The sequence below is a fragment of the Camelus ferus genome, chromosome 8 (assembly GCF_009834535.1).
Source record: "Camelus ferus isolate YT-003-E chromosome 8, BCGSAC_Cfer_1.0, whole genome shotgun sequence".
In the NCBI taxonomy this organism is placed as follows: domain Eukaryota; kingdom Metazoa; phylum Chordata; class Mammalia; order Artiodactyla; family Camelidae; genus Camelus; species Camelus ferus.
The window spans coordinates 17007523-17032113 of NC_045703.1; the positions used below are offsets into that span (position 1 = coordinate 17007523).

The window sequence follows — 24591 nt, forward strand, 5'->3', positions numbered from 1 at the left end:
AGAATAGGAATAGTACCTATTTAACAAGATTGTTGTGAAAATTAAATGAAGAATCTACACATAGTGCTAAGTACGGATGCAAGTACGGGTTTCTGGAGGCATCTGGGAAAGTTCTTCCTATTCTTAAATGGAAGGAAGTCAACTTCTCCCTCACTGATCTTGAATAAGAAACTATGTAGTCCTGATTGTTTCTGACAGCAGTCCTATAACCACAAACTCTGGTTGAAGCTGAAACTAGGGAGGGGAGAATGGAGAGATGGAAAGATTCTGGTTCTCTAAAGACATTGTTCAGCTGCTAAATCAAACAATTCTGAAACCCACTCTAGTTATGAACATCCTGTTATGCAAATTATACATTTGCTTTTATTATTTAAGCCAGTTTGAATTGTGGTTTCTGCTGTTTCCAAATGAACATATCTTAACTAAGCAAATTTAGTGAGTTATAGAACTTGGGAGGAACAGACACACCATAGGCTGGAGATGCAGTGGTTAAGGACAGTCCAAGTCAAAAGTGAGCCCACAGATACCTGGGTTACCATCAAGTTTGGAGATGTTGGAGGCCAGTGCAGCCCGTCTCCTTGAGATAGCCTTGTGAGTCTTGGGAGTCACACTGAAGTGCTTAGGAAAAAAAGTCAGGAATGCAGTAACATAAGTATGTATCATTTTACTAAAAATATTCTAAGCCTAACACACTCTATGTTTCTGAGAGATATTCATGGGACTGGGTAAGAAGAGTGTGAGGGCTGGTTTCTCCTCGTTCTTATACATGAGAAAACTTCATTGCTACAGTTGTTAACAGACAGAAAAATGAATAGATGAGGAATGGGGCACATTTGGCAAAAGAAAATTATTGTTATTATTTTAGCACATGAAGTTCTGAATTTATGCTTTTATCAGTAAGATATAGAGAAACGGACATTATCCTCAAAGAATAAACGTTCCTTAATTTTAAAATACCTGGGTATTGGTCTTTATACTAGAGGATGGGAGAGTAATTCTTTCTTTAATATAAAAATAAAAATTAAAAATTAGAAAATATGAAGTGCTTAAAATCTGTAGATCTTCAATGTATTATATTTCTGTAAGTAACATAGGTTCCTCAGAACGTAGGCAGAGAAAAGTAAAAATTCTGTCATTGTCAATTGGATTGAAGGTTTGTACTTTCAGAGCTTATTAGCTTTTCAGAATAGTTTCACCTCAAAATATCGGAGGCATGTATAAATAAGATGGATTATCCTGGATAATGCCTAGAAAACAGGGTATTGTTGAACCATTTAAAAGACTGATAATAATTGTTTACACTTTGTGAGGGTAAATGAAGGTAAAATTTTTATAAGACTATACCCTTTATTATTGATATTATGAACAGGACCAGTATTTACTCTCTTGTTCTAAGCTATGAACCAAAACTATTCACTCTAGTGCTTTACCTTTAAGTCAACCCAATACCCCCGCCTAATGTCCATTCGGGACAAGACTTAGATGATTATGGATGCTGGTCCAACTTATTTCTGAGCTGCTCCCATTTTTTATAGCTTCCTCTGGTTCCTGACTCTGCTGCATCTCCCAGTCACAGCGGCCTTTACTTTGAGTCTGTGGACCTGTTTACAGAATCACTTCTCCAGCATTTCTGATTTTTGATAAAAATCAGGTAGACCTTCCAGGTGGTTCAGGCCCATTTAGAGGGTCCACAAAGAAGCATCAGCAGCAACCTGCTGAGGCAAGGCATCTGTACCCAGCCTTCATCACTCAAGCATAATCGCTTCCAAAATTTGGTTAAAGGCCTAAATTCCTACAACCAACCTTCAATGGCTACTATCATAGATTTTGAAATAGCAGTATTTTTGTTGATAAGCTAAAGTGACAGACTGGTAACATAAATAAAAAGTATTTATAGTCATGTGCTATAGATGGCTATAAACTTCAATATATTAATTCCACATCAAAACTCCAAAGAAATACACATTGGGTTGCAGTTTGCTAATTTGCTGGTAGCTCAGAGGCTGCTTTTGAGAGACATTTTCCATGCACAAAATAAGGGTGGTACGTGGATAAGCAATGAATTTCAATGCATGGTCATGGGTTATGAAAATACAGGGCAGTTATACATCACATTAGTGTTCGGCGTAAGAGCAGCATGGACTAGAATATGATATCCTGAGCCTTGAACTTGATTGGCTCAAACTGATTTCTCTAAAGCAATGTCTGGAAGGTATTGGGGGTATTAAGGGATCAACTTTTTGAAGGAATGAATCTTTTTTTTCCCCCCTTACCTACTATAGCTAACATAGTGCCAAATATTAAGCTTATAACTATTTGTTGAATCAGTGAATAAAGACAATTACAAAATGAGGATCAAAAAAGACAAATGATTTGTGAGACAATAGAACTAGCAAGAAAAAAAGAAAAGAAAGGAAAAGAAAAGAGAAAAATGAAAGAAAGGGGGAAGAAAAAAGGAAAAAACAATCTGTTTTTCAGACTCCAATTTAGGTACCTATTAGAACACCATGGGGGAAGTGGGTATAGCTCAGTGGTAGAGCACATGCTTAGCATACATGAGGTCCTGGATTCAATCCCCAGTTCCTCCATTAAAAAAAATAAACAAATAATAAGTAAACAAAAATAATTAACCTCCCCCAAGAAATATTTTTAAAAAAGGAACACTGTATCCAAGCAGGTCTTTGGTAAAAATGTAATAGACTTAGGCACTGGAGTTTTGAAAAATCAAATAAATTTCTGTTATAAGGAGTCAGGAAATACTTGCTTGCCAGCAGAAAAAAACCACTGAACCTAATTCAAAATGTTAGTGTTTTTCTTTCTAGTTTCAAATTTCTCCTTCTATGGTACTGCTCAAAAGTAGTTAAGACTCCTACAGCAGTGGGTAGCATTTTTGTAAATATCTCAGGGTCTTTGCTACATTGAGCAAAGATGACTCTCCTTTATTTTTCCTGGAGCTGAGCCAGTGGTAATACTATATTCTATTCTGAAAAGAAAAAAAACAGATAAAATTATTATCCAAAGCATTTATTTTTGAAAATTCAGGAGCATTAAGTTATCTCAGCAGTTTTTTTTTTTTATTTCTGCTAGAAAATGAATTCTGAGATTAATACTTTCTGAATTATTTTTCCCTTGCATCTTTGGACTTCTTTTCTACATGTAATGAATAATTTTGTGTGAGGCTTTTCACTTTAACTGTAATAAGGCAGCCAAGTAGCCAAATAGAATTGATTCAAACAGAGGTGCATTCTTCTGCTCACATTCTTATTTTGAAGACAGAATACTAGGTGAAGAAAGGGCATTTTCTGTTATTCCTTCTTTTGATAAACCAGTAGGAACATATGTTGGGAATGGAAACTCAGAATCTGCTGCTTGATTATTAAACATGTTAGAATTTGTAACTGATAACAATGCTGGACCATAGAGCGTGTGCTCTGTATGGATTTGAAAACCAAAAATATAGACACAGTAGCAAAGTCATGGATATATGGTGATGAGAGGCCTAAATTCTAAGGAATAATCATAAACTTCCAAGCCTGTAATACACTAATCACCTGAGAAAATATTATTTTCCACAATTTTTACTTGATGCTAGAGGCAGTAACAGTTTATTATGTAATATCATTTATTTTTACTTCCATCTATCTAGGTATTCTTATTATTTTATTTTTATTTTTTTAATTTTTAGCAAAACATTAGATCTCTGAACTCTGTCCCAAGGGGAAAGGATGCCTTAGCTTTACTCTTTGATGCTCCTGGGGGCTCCCTCTTCTCCTTCATTAATGGGCACTCTGAGGATCAGCGGCTCTCAGAGGTTAGTCTGCCAAAGGCACCACAAGGGGGAACATCTTAAACTTGTAGCTGCCCAAGCCCAGGCTGAGATTTCGACTCAGGAGGCCTGATATGGACCCCGGGACGTGCTTGTTGACAAGTGCCATCAGGTGCCCCTGATTCAGAGGGTTTACAGCAGCACAGAAGAATGCGGTCATACCCTTTTACGGAGGAGGCAATATGGAAACCTGGAGTGGTGAAAATTCATGAATAAAAGTTTAAAAGTTAACATAATGCATGCTGAATGCAGCTGGCTTTCTTTGCAAAATTGGAAATTTAATTAGAAATTCAATGTTCTCCACAGGACCGGGGTTATGGATCCAGTTTTAAAACTTCCCCAAACAGCCTTTCACCATTTCTTTTTAAACAGAGGGACTCGGGACTGAACCAAGGATCTCGTTCACACTAAGCGTATGCTCTACCACTGAACTATTATTCTCCCCACTGGCCTCTCGCCCTTAAACAGGACACTGTCTTTATTCTTCACTTTGTTCTTCAATCTACTCTAGTTATTCCGAACCTTACTTTGTGTATTTTGGTTCAATTCAGCAAATATTTACTAACCACTTATAATGTGCACGGCTCCACCTAAAACAGACACTTATTTTCCTTCTTTCTTTACACTTTAATGGAAACATTTTTCTTTGACTCTTTATAGTTTGTCTTAGTTTACAAATGAAAGAATTATAGCATATCAATTTTGATATTAAAAATGACTCATTATTTAATCATATTTCATATTTAGCAATCTTTGTACTTTCAGACTGATTCCATGAATTCATTAGCTATTTAGGTGATATAAAACCTTAATGTGTTGAGTTATGAATTATTATTACAGTAATTTTTCTGCTCGTAGTTATAATATGCCTCTGGCCATAATTTTTGAAGTATAGAACAGTGGTACCAAATTTCTCATCTGTGGTTCTGTTCTAAACTTAAAAATGATATTTCAAATCCAAGTTTCTAAAATAAATTGGGCTTGTGGATATAGTAAACAAAAATCACAATTAAATGTATTGCCCAGAACAAAAAATAGTTGGATATCATAGATGGTCTAAAAATCAGGATGATATTTACTTACCGTCTCCGGTTCATGTATGTTTACCCTGACACATGCTCACATGCCACCGATGGCTCTAATGGACAAGCACCACGATCATTCTGTAGGTGGTCTTGAGCTTAGTAAGGAAACTAATATGTCTTATTTATCTGCTAATAATTGTTAACATATTGAATATTTTCTGTGTGCCAGAGTCTTTGCTATGTGCTTCGAGTGAATTACTAATTTTTTAACTTTCACGATACACCTATTCTCATCTTCATTTTATACTTATGAAAACTGAGAGTTGGAAAAGTTAAGCAAATTTTTTAAAGTGACACAGCCAGTAAGTGGCAAAGCTGGCCTTTGAGTTGCAGTTGTCTGGTTCTAGAATTTGCACTTTTAACCACAGTGTTGAAAGGCTCCAGTACCTTTGAAACTCCTGACTCATTAAAAGGAATGAACACTTAATTGGAAAGAAAATAGATGTGCCTCAAGCTTAAAGCAGGATTGAATTTTGAGAAGGGATTTCCATACTTCCTTTACTGTTCTCTTATAGCATTTCTCTCTTATTTCTCATATTCTGAATACATTTGGACAAGAATTAGTATAATTATCAAAAGAATAAAAGATTTGCTAATATCTTAACTTTGTTTTACCAACCTCTTCAACCCCCACTGCTATTTCTTTTTCATTTATTTTTTTTATTAAAAACCCTGAGTGACTTTATTACTTTATATCAGGAATCCATTTTGCTTCAACAAAATATTTCAAAATATTTCAAATGTTTTTAAAAGACAGGCTTCCTTTTTTAGAGCAACACATTGACATATTAATATGTGCACAGATTTGATTTTAAAAGTAGTTTCCAGAATATTTTTCCTCCTTAATTCTAAGATACACACATAAAGATTTTAATGAACATTTTTCTGTTTTTTATTCCTCTCATCTCTAGAGATGCTGGAGTAAAGCTGTACAATGGGGATCACAGCCAAGGCTGGTGCCCCATGTCGCTCAGAGGTGGAAGAGACCTCTGTGGATGGTCGAGGCTTCTTTTAATAACACACAAAGACACAAAGACACGGCAACTCTATGAAGTGTTAGGACAGAGCAATTTCTAAATGAAGTTTCATCTCTTCCAAATACATGTATACAGTGTTGCAGCAGCTGGCCCATTAATATGCCCTATCAAATCAAGAAACAAACAAAAGGAGAAGAGTTCCTCGAGGAGGGATTTAAAAGCAAAAGCAAGAAAAGGATGAAGACAATAAGCTTCTGCTGAGTTGACCGTAAAGGCAAACACTCACCTCCAGCTGGGCTTTTAAAATTTGTTCATTTGGATGAGGCATTAGATAGTATAAAAAGTAGTCCTCAATAGGGTAGCATTTCTAAAAGATAATCAAATAGTGAAATCATTGAGGACAAAGAACTGTAGTTGTTGCCGAATACAAGTTCATGTGCCTGCCGCACCGTGAGGCCAAACAAACTGAGACATCAAAGTTTGGAGCAAAGAAAGGTTTATTTCAGGGCTGGGCAAGGAGGATAGGGTGGCTCATGCCCAAGAAAATCTCGAACTCCCAGCAGGGTTTCAGCAAAGCATATAAAGGCCAGGTAAGGGAGGGGGGTCACAAGGTACATGATCAGCTCAGGCACAATTCTCTGATCGGTTAATGTAGAGGTAACAGGGTGGTCAACTCCACCACCTAGGTCAACACCTAGAAGGTCTGGGAGCCATGTGTTCTGGATCCTCAAGTAGTTAACTTCTTCCCTTTGGTGGTGGTTTTTAGCATCTGAAAAACTCAGGAAATATGCGTGAGATACCATTATCTAGGTACCTCAGAGAGGAGCCACAGCAGAGGACATGGGGGAGGGGGTCTGACCCTGGAAGGCCCCACAGGGTCCTGCCTGGTTACACAGTTATCTCAAGATAGAGTATCTGACCTTCAGTTTTAATCTTAAAATTAAATATCATTTGTGAACAAAAGCTTCTGATTTTCAGCTTAAGGAGTACAACTTGAAAGGACAGGTAAGAATTAGAATAAATAAGAATATTATAATTTCTGAAGAGCGTACAAAGGGCCAAAGATATTTTCACAACAAACAATTGGAGATAGTTTTTTCCAGCAGGGAGTTAAGTAGTAAGTAAGCAAATGAACATTTAGGTGTTACTAATCCACCAGCATAGCCCTGTTTATTTTGATACTAATAGTAGAGATATGAAGTGGCAAGTGTTTTGTTTGTTTCAAATAGACTAGCAATTAAAAATTACCCATAGATGTACTTTGATACACATCCAAGTACACCAGACCCCATTAGGCCGAGGATATGGGACTGGGCACTTTTTCCCAAAACATTGTTTATCCTCCCTCAGTATAACTTTACTTGTCTTACTGGAATTCACCTTTGACATGACCTCTTCTAAAAATCTACTCCTAACTTCCTTCCCTTAACTGATGTCCATTCCCATATTTCCCACAGCTTCCAGTGTTGGCCATCACTAAAACACAGGAGGCACTAGGATGCTTGTTAACTGTCTGTGTTCCCCGAGAGACTGTGAGTTCCTTAATGTCAATTTCTTCATTGTTCGCCCAGGATTTTGCAGGACATCTCACAGGTGTCCCATCAGTATTCCAGCATGGGCCACCAAGACATGAATACAGGGTTTTCAATCTCTCCAAGGCCCCATGGCACAGTAGATTCATGTTATATGTTCCAGGAGCAGCAAAGGCAGCCTGATTCTTGTACGTGCTATACCAAACCCTTGAAGATTAGTAACAAATTGAATACACTTAAATTCTATACAAAATCAGCATTATGCAGTTATCAAAATTTTTTTTCTTAATAAGAGCATTCATATGTGACTTATTTTTTAAGCAAGGAGTACAGAAATACTTTTTTTCCTAGGAAAAAAATTTAGAGGTTATACAGAAGGATAAAGTGACAATTTCAAAATTTGAAGCAAATTGAAAATTAGTAATATGGTCTGGGCACAAATACAATTTCAGGGCCAAGAGGAATTTCTGAGGTTATCTTGCCCAAATCCTTTATTTTACAGAGAGGCAAAGAGATTTTCCCAGGGTCATGATGCAATAAATGGCAGAATACAGATTAAATCCCAGGTGCTCTGACTCTAAATCCACTGTCTTTTTCAGGATATGACAGACTTATCAGCAGTGAAAGTAGAAACTGCATGTTCTTGGTTCCAAGTTAGCAATAGGAACAACATATGTTTATTGCTTTGTATAATGTAAGTGAAAAAGAAAACGTCTGTGGTCATTTGTGACGCAAATTTCTTCTGCTGTAAGAAGGCAATACCATTAGAATCCAATGAATAACTATTTATATAAGATCATTTGCTAGCAAACTAGTAGAATACACAGGGATATAGTTTTAAGGTCTAGTCAGTCTCATAGTTCGTCAGGAGATACAGCTATGTTTCAGCTGGTCCTTAAGGTGGATCATGAGAAAATCTGGCCTGAATTAAGTCTTCGGACACAGAAGTCAAAAAAATCTCAGTGGATGTGAGTGTATGTGAGTGTGTGTGTTGGTATGTGTCGGGGGGAGCTGTAGGGACATTTACTTCGGTTGGAAGAAACAAATCTGAGGCTTGAAAGTGACTACTCAGAGGAGTAAAGGAGTGTTTGAAGTGGGTGGGAGCTTTGGTTTTGCCACTTAAGATGCTTGGATGACTTTGGGAACATTACTCACCTTCTGTGACTTGCTAAGGGAGGGAAAATAAAATGGGAATACTTATCTCCCAGAGTTCCTGTGTGCTTTATGTGAGAAGAGGCATGCAAAGTCCTTAGCAAAGAGTGAGGCATCAATAAATGATAGCTATTGTTGTGACTTGTTACTGTGTTTATATTTCAGATTTGCAGATTAAACAGCCTTGGTTGGGCTTTGTACCCAAATAAATATCTAACAAAGAAAAGTTGAAGCAGAAAATAACATATAAAATTTGTCTTTAACACATTGTAACTGGGTAGATTGTTTTCTTTCTCTTCTTTTGGGCTGCATGTTGTATAAAGAAATTGACATGGTTGGTTAAACCTCTGAATAAAAACTGGATTTTAGATCATCTTAACACATCTTTAGATCATCCTTAAAATTTACATTTTGAGGACACTATGAAGTAAGAAGTTTATTTTGGGTGGTTTTGATATCTTTTCAATTTCTAAGTACCTGTGTATAATAAACCATATTTTAAAAGATATGCTCAAAAATAGTGGTTTTGTCTATGGGATTTTTGGAGGCTTAATACATAAGAAAGTGACTGGGAAAAGTTTACTGGAAAAGCTCTGTTCCTTTAGGAGATCCAAATTTACTTATGAATTCTCATTACTGAGGATAAAAGGAAGTGAGGGTTTCCTTTTGAATAGTAGGTGCTAAACGCCTTTGTTGATGGGCAAAGAAACAAGTAACATGAACTGTAGTAATCCATTTACTTTCATGTTTGGAGTTGCTAAAATAACTTGTAATAGGGAAGAACAAATCTAACTCCATATTAGATCTGTTCCTTTGGCTGTAACCCTGTGTTCAGTTTCCTGTGCTTAGTCATGCTGGTTCTGCACCTTTTGAAAAAGAATGTTGCCTATAGCCTAAAATATACAGGAGAGCTCATTCTCAAGTCTCTGATCTTTAAGAGTATAACACTTTGTCGTATTGGAGGTTTACAGGAACACCATGACCTGACCTGCATGGACAGCTACAAGAACAAAAGATTCTGATACCAACATGTTTGCAACCACACTCCCTTCCCTTTTTAGTATAAAAAGAACCTGAATGCTGACTTTGGGAAGATGGTTCTCTAGGACATTAGCCTGCCATCTTCTTGGTCTGCTGGCTTTCCAAATAGGTCATTATTCCTTGCTCCAACATCTCATCTCCCGATTTATTGGCCTGTCATGTGGCAAGCAGAACGAGTTTAGGCTTGGTAACAAAATCACTTATGCAAGGGAGGTAGGAATTCAGGTAATAATTATATCTGATATTTGTTCAAAACTTGGTTTGTACTAGACACTGTATGAACTGCTAGGTATGAATTATATCATTTAATATGCATGCAGTTGTCACCATCTCCATTTTACAGATTGGGAAATTAAAATCTTAAAAGTCAAGTAATTTACCCTGGGTCACCTGCTACCAAGAGGCAAAACTAGGAACTGAAACCTCTCAGTCTTAGTTTGGAGCCATGCCCGTAATCACTACACTCTACGCCTCCTACCAATGTAAAAAAAATTTAAAAAGGCAAGTCCATCCCAATTAAGGATAAAACAGATGTGTTGCTAGATTAAACAATAAAAGAGATGGGCTCTTTTCTATTCCTTAGTGTTTTTAATACCCATCTTTCTGAATCTTTAGGCAATTTTCATTTTGTACCACAGCATCTCTATAGTCAGACCCACACTCTTCCGCTAGCAGATTTGCTACTGGTCTGCTTTTTTCCTTCCTTGAATATGATTTTTTTTTCAAACAATCTTAATGTTCCTTTCTTTAACATAATATTCTATCCAGACTGTTTTACTCACATTAATATTTCTGTTATTAAGACTGAAATATTGTCACTTAAAATTTTTCCCATTATTACATTAATTTTGTTTGGGTTTGAAAGGGTTGATCTTACCAGCATTCAGTTTTGAATGTTTCTTGATATTGCTGCCAAATTCCTATATTTCTTTCATATACAATCAATGCTTTAAAAGGCCAGTACATCTTTTTCATAGCATCTATTTTGCCTTCACTTTTTTTGTTAGTGTTTGTTATCTACACTTTCAGAAAGTCTAGAATCCATAGTAACGGGCAGTCTGCACTTTGGCAAGCTCTCTTTCATCTCCATAGAAAGCTTTCTATATATAGTGTCTCTAAAGTCCCTTTCCCAAATTGTTAACATATCTAAGTGATTTCCAAGATTAGCCCAAGCTTCTTTTACTTGATATTTTAATACACTATCTTTCTTTTCTAACAGATGTAAAATGCCTTCTGTGGTGTTTATAACTCTACTGGATTAGTCTAATTTGTTTTGTTTATCTTTCCATTAGTTCAAATGGCAAACTGAAACTTTTCCTCTAAAAGAAGCATACACAAAAAAATCACTAACATGTTGCTCTAAGAAAATAAAAAATGCTAAAAACTGAGTGTACAATCACATAAATTAGGAAAAAATATTCACATGAAAAAGAATTATTTACTTTAAAATTAGATTTACAATTTGTTTTTTTGTTTTTCCTTTTTAAACCTAAGATTCTCTGTAAATTCAAAATATAAATTTCCTAAAAAGAATAGCTTTAAAATTCTTCCCAAATACAAATATTTAGGTAAAGTAGCATACCTTAATTTGAGGATTACTTATTTTTACAGTATTGAATTTTAGTTATATTAAAAAGAGATGTCATTCATAGTTACAAAAGGTTCCTTCCCTTAGCCATATTCTCAGTCTTTCCATTTTCCTAGAATCCCAAACTTTGAGATTCAAAATTAAATGGTTTAAAAACACACACTCTTATTTTTCATGTATTCCAAGTAGTTTAATGATCTTAAACACTTGGAAACTTTTATGAATTTTATTCTTCTTATAGCAAAGATACCAACCATATTGACAAAGGTTGGTGAAAAGATACAGATACTATCTAGACTATACTAATAAATATATAAATGGCAGTATAAATTACGAATTTTGTGTTTAACAGTAATTTAATTATTAAAAATAGTGGTATGTAGGATTCTGTGGAATAATGTTAATTCTAATAACTATGAGATCATAACCTGCTGGAAATTATTTTAGGCTGTTCGATCAATTGGAAGAAATATGGGCAATGGAATAGTGAGTGATGACAAGTATGGATATGAAATTAGAGCAGGTGTGAAAGTTATCAGGTAGAAGTCTAGCCCAGAGATCTAGGTCCAAAAAGTCTGATGAACAGTTAAAGGCATTACAGAGTGAGCTGTCTCAGATACCACTGAGAATGTTAAGATGCTAGTGGATGAAACACTCTGTATAGGGACTGGAATTAAAGGGCAGCAGCTAAAGAGAGACCTAGCTGGGTCCTGGATCTGCCAGAGTGAAGGCATTAAGTTTGGGGTAAGATGGAGTGGGTGGGAGTCCTAGCTCCACCACCTACTAACTGAAAGTCCTTGGATGAGTTGACCAATCTACATTTTAGTTTCCTTCTTGTAAAATAAGGCTGGAAAACAGTACAGGACTCTAAAAGTTTTGTAAGGATTAATTAAATCAGCCAATTCATGATTACCTGGCATGGTGAGTGTGCTCAGTGTTTGTTAGTTATTATTATTTTGAATGTAAAATCTGACTCCCTTACTACCTGGTGAGATCATGGAGGGCAAGGATTTTCTTTTATTTGTATTTAGGACCTAACGTAATAAATGTTTCTTGAACTACTGAATTGGACACATTTTCTCCCATGTAATGATTTTCTCCTGTGTAAATGGGTGTCAGTCCAGAAATTATTGATGAAGTTTCTGTTTCTTGATAGAACAGTTTACTACCATTTTTGCAAGTTTATATTTTAAAGTAATGCAAATCTTTTTTAAAACAAATGACATTCTTAACAATACAGTTTTAAAAATATAATTTACATTCTTATTTGACATTTTATCAGCTATTCTGCTGTCTGCTCTTCATGGTTAAAATAGCCATTAAAAAATTAACACTGTTTCTTGATTACATTTTGCACTTATTTTGATCTATTTTACTAATTTTAGATGTATATTAAACTGTCTGAGAATAACTCAGTATTCTTCTCCATCTAAGGTTTTATATTTTACATAGAGGTAAACCACTTTTCCTTTGTGTTTTTATCTGGACCCTGAAAATGTGTAGGTACCATTAACAATTTCCTCTTCTATATTTAGATTTGGAAATCAGTGAATTTGCTGTCTTGAAATAGCATATGAGAGAAGCATGGTTTTTCTGAGATGTTCTACTCTGTCTACTGAAGCCCCCATCAAACATTCTGCAATTAAATGCAATGAACAAGAAGAGCTAAGAGACCAGTGCATCTTGTCACATTTCCACCTTCCTTTGGGCTTTATAAATTCCTTTAGAAAAGTTGTTAGGATCCTGGTATACCCAGCCAGATCACAATATATTTAGAAAGGTAGTTTCTAAAAGGTGCAAATTAAATATTTTAAGATACTGGGAATCCATTAATTTCTTTATTCACCAGACATTTATTGATTACTTATTACATATTCCCTCTAGGGATGAGTAATATAAAAACTAGTATGAAAACTTGTATAATTTTTGTGAAAGTTATTTTCCATTGTATAGTTTTATAAAACCCATAACCACTCTATCTTTACGAGCTCAAAGACAGCTGCAAATATCATTCACGTTAGTAGATATTTACTGAGGTTTGATGAGAAAAGATAAGATTTTAAAACTGACTCCATAGTTTTCCAATAGGATTTCAGTGCTTGCACTATATTTTGATAGTTTGTTTATCCATTTGTTTTAATTACCAGACTGTGCAGTTGTAAAGGGTAATGATCATGCCTCACTTAGTGCCTGGCACATAATAGGAGTTCAATCCAATTTGCATAATGAATGAATGAGTGGGATTGAAATGCATTTCACACACGCAGCAACACTGACAACTTTGTGACATTCCCCCGTTTGATCCTAGATTATCTCTGTGATTGGATTTTACATTTCTCAAAAAGAACAGCAAGTGCAGTGAACCATTAATCTAGTGTTCATTAATTTGGAATTCAAGATAATTCAGTCTGGGCCTACCTGAAATTTATCTCTTCAGGATTAATGAAAATGATATATTCAACAAATTGTAATAGGCTTAAAATCATTGATTCTCTTTAACGGGCAGATGGCTAAAGAAATGATGCTTAACATTTTAAAGAAATTTACAATAACTGACGGGATGCAAGGGGATATCCTAATCAAGAAGGTTTATCCATTTAGGAAAATAAGCCAAACAGATCTCCATGTCAAAATGCTCGATATTTTATTCAATAAATATACGTTGAGACTTCCACCCAATAGCAACCAAGCACTGTGAGTAAAAACACTAACGAAGCCTGCAGAGACTCTGTCCTCAGGACGCTTAGAATCCAGCTGGGATTCTAAACCATGAAAGAATTTTAGAACTGTGTCAGGCAAGAAAAAAATATATATATATGGATTAAAAATACGATGTGAAAGGTAAAAAGTGAGCAAAATCACTTTAATAATCATAATTTCTTGGAAGAATTACACGTTTGCTTTCATTTCTGGGAAAAGAAAAGCCGTTTTAGAACTCATCTTTTCCTCAGTCCTCGAAGTTCCCCCCTCCCCCTTAGAACCAGGGCATCTCTTTCCAGAACTCTCGTCAAGGTTTTTTTCCTTCTCGCTCTTCAAGGCCTCGACATTGCCTTCCAGCCCAAGTCGAGGGGGTGCCGTCCTCAGGAGCTCGGGGTGCGCGCGGCCCCTCGGCGGGCGTGGCTCCCACCCCCGGCGGGCGGCGCTCTCGGGGACCCGCGCCGACGGCCGAGCGCCGCGTGGCCTTGTGGGGCGCGCGGCCTCGGGCCCCCTCCGCACGCGCCTCCCCGCGGGCGGAAGGCCGGCGCCGGGCGCGTTCTCTCTCGGGCGGGCCCTGCGGCTCGGGGATGGCCCAGCGCTCCCGCTCCCGCGCTCCCTTCCCCGCCTGCACCGGCTCCCCGCCGGGGGCACCCTGCCTCGTCCAGGGGAGCCCAGAAGGTAGGTGGGGGGCGCCCCGCACCCCTTCCCGCGCCCTCCCCTCCCCCACCGCGCCGGGGGACAGCGCCTGCCCCGCGCGTGGCCGGGGTTTCCACCGAGTTCGCGCCACTGCGGACGCCGCGTGGAGCTGGGCGCCCGGTGGGCGTTCACCTCTCTCTGACCAAGTAGATCGCATCCGCGCTGGAGCTTCTGGAGTTCGACCGAGGCATCGGCCCACAAGTCTGTGGTTTTCTTGGGTGTGTGCCAGCTTCCAGCGATTTTCCAGCCTGGCTTGTCCGCCAAAATGGTTCCCGAGGCTTCCCGGACAAGGAGAGGCCTGTGGTTTGAGGCCTTTGGCCAGGTTGGCCAATCCATTTGTTGACCAGATCTTTTGTTGAGCCCTCGTTGTATAGGAGGAGCTGCGTGAAGTGCCGTGGGTGCTGATGATGGGACACCTTTAGTGTCCTCACCCAGGGACCTCACAGGCCTGTGCTGTAGATGGGGCGTTGAGATCCACAGGAAACGTTCAGGAAAAGGGTGGAATTGCGGTAGGAGGATCAGATAAAATGCTGTGGGGCAGAGAAGATTCCTGGAGGAGGTGGCACCTTTTGGAGGCAGAAGAAGCACTTTCTGTGCCACTTACCCCACAGATAAGTGGGAAACTGGGGCAAAGTGGGGAATACATTACAGATGACAGGGACAGTAAGAGTGAAAGCAAGAAACCAGGCATGCACGGAGAAAGCAGTGTTTTAGTGTTTTTAGACTGGAATGTCTAAAGTGGCAGGAAATAAGATGGGATAAGTGGTTTGGACTGAATTATGAAAGTCTTTGAATAGCTTTATAGTTTGGAAGTGCAGAAACACTTTTGGGATTTGAATTCCATCAGGATCCATAGATTAGAAAGACGTACTGTTGTTTAATATGCATAAAATGCTCATAATGTAGGAAAAACCCATAGTAACATGGACTCTGTTCAAAAGCAGGATATATTTTTCAAAAACAATGTTTGTGTCTAATTACACATACATTGATCACTTTCTTGGGATTGTTTGCATTGTCTTTTTTCTACTTAAAATCCAGAGATCCACAGTGTATCATGGGGCTGCAGTGAGACTCAGTCACTTGGCAGAGATGTGTGTGTTGTTATCTGTTATTCCACATGTTTTTATTTGGGAAGACTTACTGCCTTTGAAGGGTTTTAGATCAAGTGCAACAAAGAAAGTGCATAATTTGGCACATGCATAATCTGGATGACTTTCAGGGAAGGGAAATGGGTCACAAATGACCAAATTCAGAGGTAAATTTTGAGAATGGATGACTCTGAGTAAGGTTTTTCTTCTTTTTCGTGAGTAATGGAGGGGCTACCAGTATTTGGAACCAGCTTTCCAAAACTAGTATTTTGGAGGCTTTGTCAAGGTTTAGAAAATGTTACCTTAAATAGGTTTTAGCAGATGTAAAGATGTCAGAGTCCACTGTATATTGTGGTGAGGATCAGACAGAATACTTTAGCTCTTTCTTGGGGCATGTGTATGTCATATGTACTTAAACTCTGCTGCCCAAGGGCACTTGAAGCTAAGGGTCAGAGTCACAATTTAATAGAGTCAGTAAGTTAAATTACTTTGGAGCATTGTTGAGGTGAACAAATGACTTGACCGTGAAGAATGGATTGGAGCGAGCTAAGAGCTCCGTCAGAAGGCTGATGCAGGCATAAACACGAGATGTGCATGATCTGAGGGAAAAGTAGATGCATTTTTAGATATATTAGGCTATAGGATTGACAAGGCATGGTATAGAAGGATAACCAGGGAAGTGGTGCCACTAAAGTCAGAGAACTAGGTGTTTTAAGGCTAGAAGAGTAGTCATCAGGGGCAGGTGCTGCAGAGAAGTAGAATGAGAATTTGCAAGGAGACGTAAGATTTGGCGATTGTAATATCATTTTCAATGTTAATAAGTATAGCTAGGTGGGGTGGAGGTGACTGGATAGTTTTTTGTTTTTTGTTTTTCATAACAGGGAGCATCCAGAGCATGAATATACATTGAGATACAGACATCAGTGTGGAAGAGGTTGAAAGAGCAGAGCGGAGATGGTTGGTGGTGAAGACAGGAGGAGTGAGATGCAATTAGTGCGTCTTAGAACCTAGCTCATAGTCTACAAGGACAGGGGGACATGGCTGTGACTTTTGGGGAGCGTATCGCAGTATGACCAGAGCTTTCTTCATGCTAGCAGAGTGTCTGGGATCCAGCTTGTTTACCTGTCCATTCGTCTGCCAGGTCAGTTAGCTAATATTTTTTTTCAGAGCTCATCATGTGTTTGCGGTAGTGATTTCTACTCTGCACAGACGGGTCACGAGGTCAGTGGAACTCACTTTCCAATGAGGGCCATTGACATCAAACGGCCAATTAAATAAGCAATTTTCCAGCTGCAGTTGTGATATCCCAGTGTGCAGCAAGGGAACGGAATTTGTCAAGAGTATATGTATTAGAGGGAACTGACGCGATCTAAGGGTTTCTGTATCAAGGAAGGCATTTTCAAGGATAGAGTGTTTAAGCTGGTACCTAACAGAAACCTCTCTTCTTACCACATCAGCTAGCCCTTTTCCCGTGCTGCCTTCCGTTACCATCTCATCTCTGGTTCTCTGTTCACTGTTGGGTTCAGTCTTCCTTCTCTTGAGCACTAGAAATGTATATTATCAGTGGGCTAGTGGGATGGGGAAACTTTCAGGAACCAAGACTTGGCAAGGATTTTTCTCAAGCTAGCTATTGTTTCATTATAGTGAGTGAATATGAACTAAATGGCCGCTTAATTTTATTCATGCTGCATTGATTCCCAGTAGGGAATGAAAAGGGTTTGGGAATGGCAGATTGATGGGCAGCCACAGCCCCACTGACTTAGCGACTTAACAACCTTGGGAGGAAGCAGCTAGCACAGTCCTGTCACTTCTTGTTAGGAATTTTTGTAATAGCCGATGAAAGCTAGTTTTTTTTTTTCTTTCATTTAAAATTTTAATGCTCCCTGGGTCAAGTGATTGGGGAATAAGCATCCACTCGTGTTTCTATCCGCAGGGAATTGAAGGTATTATTGCTGCTATGATTTTGCATTTATATAGCACTTGAGTGTTGGCTAAGTGCTTTTACAATCAATTTTATTGTTCAATTTAAAAGATAGCCTAAATCACCCCTGTCAAAATTTGTTTGGTGTGATTCAGGGAAAAGGATCTTTGTAAAAACGAGCCTTCCATGGTGTGGAAGAACTCTGATTAGTCAAAAGACTTGATATAAGACAATGTGAACATCATCTGAAGAGCGTTGGCTGTTAATAGAAGACATTAGCCACGTGATACTTCTTTGTTGTCTGCCTTTACAACGGAAGAAGAAAAATCAAAAAACAAAAGCAAAACTTTTCAAAGTAGAAATGCAACCCTGCAGGAAGCCAACCCCCCACATGACTTGAGTTGTAAGTAGGGCAGCCAGAGATGTTTTATGAGTGACAGTATTTGTCCTTTAATGTATTTAGCCTTAAAGCATTCGGTTTTGTTTAGAGGAAGTGCCGGCAAACTTTTTCTGTATAAGACTAATTAGTAATACCTCAGGCTTTGCAGGTCATAGTCTTTCTGTAGCAACCATTCAACTCTGAAGTTGCAGCACTAACGCAACAGTAGATTATACATAGGCTAATAGACACAGCTGTTTCTATAAAACATGGTCAAGATGTTGCTGGTGACCAGGTTCTTGTCTCATTGCAGACAGAGTTTAGAGATGATACATGAAGGTCAAGAAAGTGAAGTGAGGATTTATTAAGGGATGGACAGTACACTCTCAAGGGGAGAGCGGGCAGGCTCGGGTGAGCAGCTGCCCTGAGTTTCTTCCACAAGTTGGTTACATAGAGTGTAGAAATGAATGGGCAGACTATTGGAGAGGGAAAGGTTTGGGGTTATATTCCCTGATTTTCATCCCAGCTCCACCTTCCCGAAGAAAGGAGAGATTTTTTTGTCCTTATTTAGTCTGGATGGGAAGTGTCATGGTGTTGGTGCATGATGCGTACTTCTAATCTGCAAGGCTGATTTTATTGAAATGAGGGCATAATGAGCAAAAGGTTACATTCGGACACTGGAGATTCCTGCCTTTTTGTACCTTTCTTTGTCTGTCTCCAGGCCACTTGTCACCCCAAAATGTGTGACTCCTTTTAGCCCAAAGATTCCTGCTTTTGTTTCTCTGCCCAGGGACTCCTTTACATGATGTATGGTTTCCTGCATTTGGCTTGTGTTCCTGCTTTTTGTCCATTTCTGCCATTTGGCCTGTGTCCTCCTTTCTCTGCTCATATCTAACTACCTGCCTGCTCTAACAGATTAACCCAGATTTGGCCCATGGGCCATAGTTTGCCAGCATCTGATCCATAGCACTTCTGAGGTTCCTTTACTGGACAGAGGGTGTTGGAGATTGGAATGATCGATAGTCAGCTGGACGCTCTATGAAGGCAGAGATGGACTTGTCTTGTTGACTGTTGTGTCCCCAGGTCTAGCACAGCCCCTGACAGGTAGGAGATAATCAAACATAACTGTTGAATAAAGGAATGAGTAGCAAGGATATCAGTTGGAAAATTACCTGACTAAGGTAGCTCGATGGTTCTAGGATTCAGAGTATCAGGTCCTATAATGTATATTCCATGACATTGCCATTTTGAGTATATGGCAGTTGAGTGCTTAGTTCTGAGAACAAATGCATGGGATGCCTGAAGAATGAAAAAGAGCCAGCATTTGCTCTAAAAGAAGAACAAGGAACATAGGTCTGTGACCCTCCACCAGTGAACATGCATAGTACACTCCCTGGAAGGGACCTGAGAGAGAAGACAGTGCCACCTCTTCCCCAGTCTAGGGCTTTCAGGCTGCCCTGTGTTCTGCGGCGGAGCTACGGTTTGTGCTCGGTGTCTTCCTTTCGGCCTTTCAGATCTCCCCACCCCTCCACCCTGCAGCTTCACACCGGTCCCTGCTCTCTCAGGTGACCCTCTCCTCCCTGTGCTCTTTCTGCCAGTTCAGGCACCTGCTCCCTCCTCTCATCCCATTCGGCCATGGGGAAGTGAAGGATGCCCCACCGCACTGCTGTTACTGCTGGCCCTTGGCGTGGGGTGTTGCCCCACACCTTTAGAAACAGCCTCTTTGTTAGACTCTCCTCACATTACCCATGTTCTGGTACCATTAGCTTTCTACCTGGACCCTGATGAATATAGTATCCTTAACACTTTTTCAAAGACACCTATTGTGTGTCACTGTCACTGAATGACTTTTAAATCCCCCAAAGTCAGTGGCTGTGGCTTCTGTTTCTTATAATCACAAGCTCTCAGGGTGAAAGTTGGCCTAGAACGTGATCCATTTAACTTTTCTGTTCAGAGCTTGGGTGCATTCTGCCCCATCCCTCTGAACTTGAACACCTTTTGCAGCAGGAAACTCACTCTCTGAACTTGAACACCTTCTGCAGCAGGGAACTCACTGCTCCCAAAGCTCTCTCACACATCTCTGTAGACACATCTGGCAGGTAGAATGTGTGCACATCACTTCTGCCCGCTGTCCTCATCCCATTCCTTGGGGTTTCATGGAACGAGCCCAGTTTACAGGTCCTTTCTCTGTTCTGCAGATAGCCGGTGTTTGACTTCCTTTGCCAGCTCTATCTGTTGAAAACGGGGCTGTTGGGAACAGAATCTCTTTTCCCGTGTGTTGTCTGGTCATGCTGAGAGAGCAGGAGCGTGATAATGTCACCTGGAAGGCTCACTCCGCCACTGAACATGGGAAGGTCCACACGTCCACGTTCCTTGCTTAGAAACGTCAGGGGAACAGATCCGGTCCCACTCCTCACTCTTCACTCTCCACCTTTGCTGAGCCAAGCATCTTGTGTTGTTTGGATAGTTGTCTTTGATGAAGGCTTAATTTTTTCCCTGTTGTTGGATTTATCTTTTCTTATGGACTGTCTCTCAAGGGAGTGAAGTAGTTTATAAATTCCAGATCTTTAAAGGGCTCTGTCTACTATTCTATTTTCTTCTGCTTTTCCTCAAATATTGAAAGTACATGAATTATTGTTTAATTACTTTAGGGGGCACTATATAAAGTATTTCATTGGAATTTCTATTGAAGTTTCAAATCTGAACAGTAGCTGTCTGCAAACTCACAGATTTCTTAGTGTTTTGTTCCTTTTATTTTCTGGACATTTACTGTGTGTATGTTCATTGTACTACCTCTTGGATTTTGGAAATATAACAAAATATATTGAAATGCAACATATTTTGGGGTTGATAATCAAGATGACTTTAAGGCAATGTTCTGAAGTAGATTTTATGTATATCATTCATTTAAGTCAATTTTTATAATGAAAGTCCAATTTATATTTTAACAGGCCTCCAAAATATCTGTCATCTTCTTTAATTCGTCCTTCTGATTCATACAGTGAGCTCATTTCCCATTTTGGTCTTGATTAGATTACTTTCACCATGGCAGAACCCCGAAAAATAAATCCTCTTGTATTTAATGTGTGCTTTAGTTTAATCTAGATGAATAGAATAATGAAGACAACCCATTAGAAAGTAATTTGGATTGTTGGAGAGAGAGCTGTGACTTTCTTAATCTTTGATAATTGCTAGGAAATCTATTTCAGAGGTGCTTGCTAATTGCTCCTGTCCCCATGCCTTCCTTCTATTTTCATGAATATCTGTCTTCTCTGAGATTAAAAAACAAAACAAAACATACTTATGATTCTTTACAAATCCCCCCTAAATGAGTTTATAATAGCTGAGTGTTTATGATGCATTTATTTCTTTTTTATCTCTTGGGACAGTGGTACGAGAAAGCTACTTTCTTTTTCTTCTGAACTGTTAGTGTACTTTATCTAAAGTTCTGTGATTCATGCATTCGTTGGTGCTTTATTTTCCTATTTGTCGGTCTCCCCCAGTAGAAGAAAAGCTCCTGAGGGAAGGGTCATCCTTGCCTCCAGTGCCTGCCACAACCAATAAATGGTGTCGAACGCTTGTGGGCCCAATGTAAATTTCTCATGACAACCTGCCTCTTTATGGCTGCACAAAACGCTTGTGTAGTTCTCAAGAAGTTGCTGCTTTCTTAAAAATTATTTTTTAATGAATATGGCTCTTAAAGCATCCACTCTTAAAGACTGTCTTATTTTTTAATTTAAAAAATCCACCATCCATCATCCATCTATTTATTTGATAATTACAAAGCACTAGTTCATCTGTATAGTGAATAAAATGAATAGATTTTTAAAATTCATGTATTACCAATAAACTCTCTTCATCAAAATCAGTTTCCGCAAACCAGAATCGCGGTGCTTTGAGTGCTGCATGTATGCAGGCAGTAACTACAGCATCATTGCAGATGGCAAATGAAGCAGTGTTTCGGCCCAAAGACCCCGGAGGTGCATTTCATACTAGACTGCTGATGTAGAAATCTTTGGTGATAAGTAATAGACAAATTCCCGATTTCCCAGTGTATTCCAAAAATACGACTGCGGCATAAGATCTCTGAGAAAGGCACTGATTCAAATTCGTTGGCAGGAAGCCGGCTTCTTTAATTATTAACGTGCTTACCGCCTTTTCATCACTCATTGATAAAAAACTAAGGTTCAGTGAAGAATTAAGGCAGCAACTTCCGAGAATAGTTCCAGTGGTCTGAGTAAATATTTTATCAGTGTTATTTTGTACATTTGTACTTTCCAGTAATTTTAGAATGAGTTTCTAGCTGGGGTCCATCACGTCACCAGCCTAATATTGGAATCATATTCAAGTGTCCCCTCGCTTTCTCTCCCTCTGTCCAGTCTGGCAGCAAGCGCTGCCAGTTCCCACGCAGTTTCAGGGTGTCTTGTGTTCTGGGGGTGCAGGCCCTCAGTGTCCTGGCCTCGCTCTCCTTCCAGCCCTTCTTCCCCCGATGCTGTCAACAGCCCCCGGCTCCTTCCTGCTTAGCAACACCCTCCTCTTTCTAAACCACCACTGGGACCACTGCCCTCACCTACTCAGAAGACTGCACCGGTTTCCAGCCGCTGCAATACGTTCAGACTCCTCTGGCTGACCTGCAAGATCCTAGCTCCCTCATGCTGTGTTATTTCCCTTCCTTCCCGAAAATACCTTATTCTGTAGCCAGGGAGGTCCGTGCACTCTCCCACAAAAAGATAGGCATCACCTGCTGTCTACTGGTCCTGTCCACTCCATCTAGAAGGCTCTTTTGCCCCCTCTTTGCCTCTCTGAGTCCTCCTCATCCTTCATATCTTCCAGACTCCCTCCTGAGGCCCTTCCCCCTCCTGTTCACATCAGCCCACACATCCCTTTCACTGTTCTGACTAGATTTATGCCAGGTAGAGGCACAGGCTTTGGAGACAGTGGGCCTGGGATTGACTCATGACCACGTACTAGTCTCAAGTGGACCAAGCACTGCATTGAGCATTTACTCGGTGCTTATAGAGTTCAGCGGGGTTACAGGCCTTAAGGAATTTCATCCCCTCAGTAACTTTATCAGTTGAATCCTCTTTTGATTCCCGTTTTATAGATGAGCAGACTGAGGCACAGAGAGGTTGAGTAGCCTGTCTAAAGTCACACAGAGTCCTCTGTGGCTAGATTGCCGATGGGTGTTGGAGAGAAGTAAAGCCGGGGGGCAGCAGTATTTTTGATTCTCAGCAGAATCAGTTGTGGGTCTAGAGATCTGGCTTCAAAGCTGTTTTGGGGAAAAAGAGATTTTAATTGTTTTTCCGTTACGTCTATCTGAGCCATCACTGAGACCTGAGGGTTCAACCACTTAATATCATCTTGGGTGACATCAAGAGAAAGGTTCAGGGTTGTAACTGATTGTGTTCATCACAGAATTGGAGGTTTAGTGCTGGGTGTCACTGAAGAGGGATTTTTTTGACAAATCAGAGAATAACCAGAAGTGGCTGCTAGAAAGAATATTATGATATTATGAGAAATGGGTTTGGGGAATGGGTTTGGGGGTTTTACAGGGGGAGAGCGTGGTTGCTCACTTCAGATCCTTGGGGGGTGATTCGGGAAAGTGGATTTTATATTGTTTTGCTTTCAAGAGTGGACCTGGGATTAATATAACAAAAGTTATAGAGTGTCTGGAAGGACTTTCTAACAATGAATGGTTAGGTAATCAGGTTTTCAGTCCTGTGATGTCCATGGAGACTGAGTTGGATTCCTGGGATGCTGTCGTTGGATTATCCCCTCCGACACCAAGCTCTTAAGAGTCCATGACATATATTCAATAGAGTTTTTGAGCTAAATACATTTTACTATACTTGAAATCTATTAAAATAGGTTATCTGTGCCAAAATATGCTAATTTTATGTGCCCGTGTGGCAGACAGGACCGAAAGATGAAAGGTTTTAAAGTCAAATTGTATCTTCATTTCTTAATGTGTAGCTTTGAGCAAGTTACTCCCTGAGCCCCGGTTTGTGTCATGACAAAGCAGGGGTAATGGGGGCTGTGTCACAGGGTTACGGGGAGGATCAGTATGATGATGGATATAAATCCATACATACACAGTTGTATCATGCAAATACTACTATGGAAAGTATTCTTTTTCTTCTGTGATTCTTCTTTTTCTTCTATGACTTTTGAAAAGTATTGAACAGCCTACTGCAGAAATAAAATATAGTGACATCCCTGAGTTTTTTCTGCAGTGGAGGTTTCCTTTTATCAATCAGGTCCATTCTTGAATGTTTTCTCAGTGAATAACCACTGTAAGTTTATCCATAATGACAAAGGAGTGATGGCAAATTGTTACGCACTCTCCACCATCTAGAAGCATCTCCAAATTCTAGCATATGGATGCAAAATTCTATGGTTATTTCTCCATTTTCTATTAATACAGACATGCATAATAATAATATGCATAAAATACTTGACCCTGATAAAAATATATGGAATTCTTTTGCTTATTAAGAAGTAATTTAAAAGTGATCGTGGGCTTTCTAGTTTATAATTTTGAAACAGAAAGCATGTGTGAGAGTGTGTGTGTGTCTGGGTGCATATAGACACATGTACACTTGAGTA

General features: G+C 39.3%; 1 protein-coding gene across 1 annotated transcript in view; it reads left to right on the plus strand.

The window, feature by feature from the left end:
• Positions 1–14394: 14394 nt before the first annotated feature.
• Positions 14395–24591, plus strand: part of MEI4 (meiotic double-stranded break formation protein 4) — a 157859-nt gene continuing 147662 nt past the window's right edge. The window contains 1 exon segment of the mRNA XM_032484497.1: positions 14395–14576. Coding sequence (XP_032340388.1) covers positions 14486–14576 — 91 coding nt within the window. The 5' untranslated portion in view covers positions 14395–14485.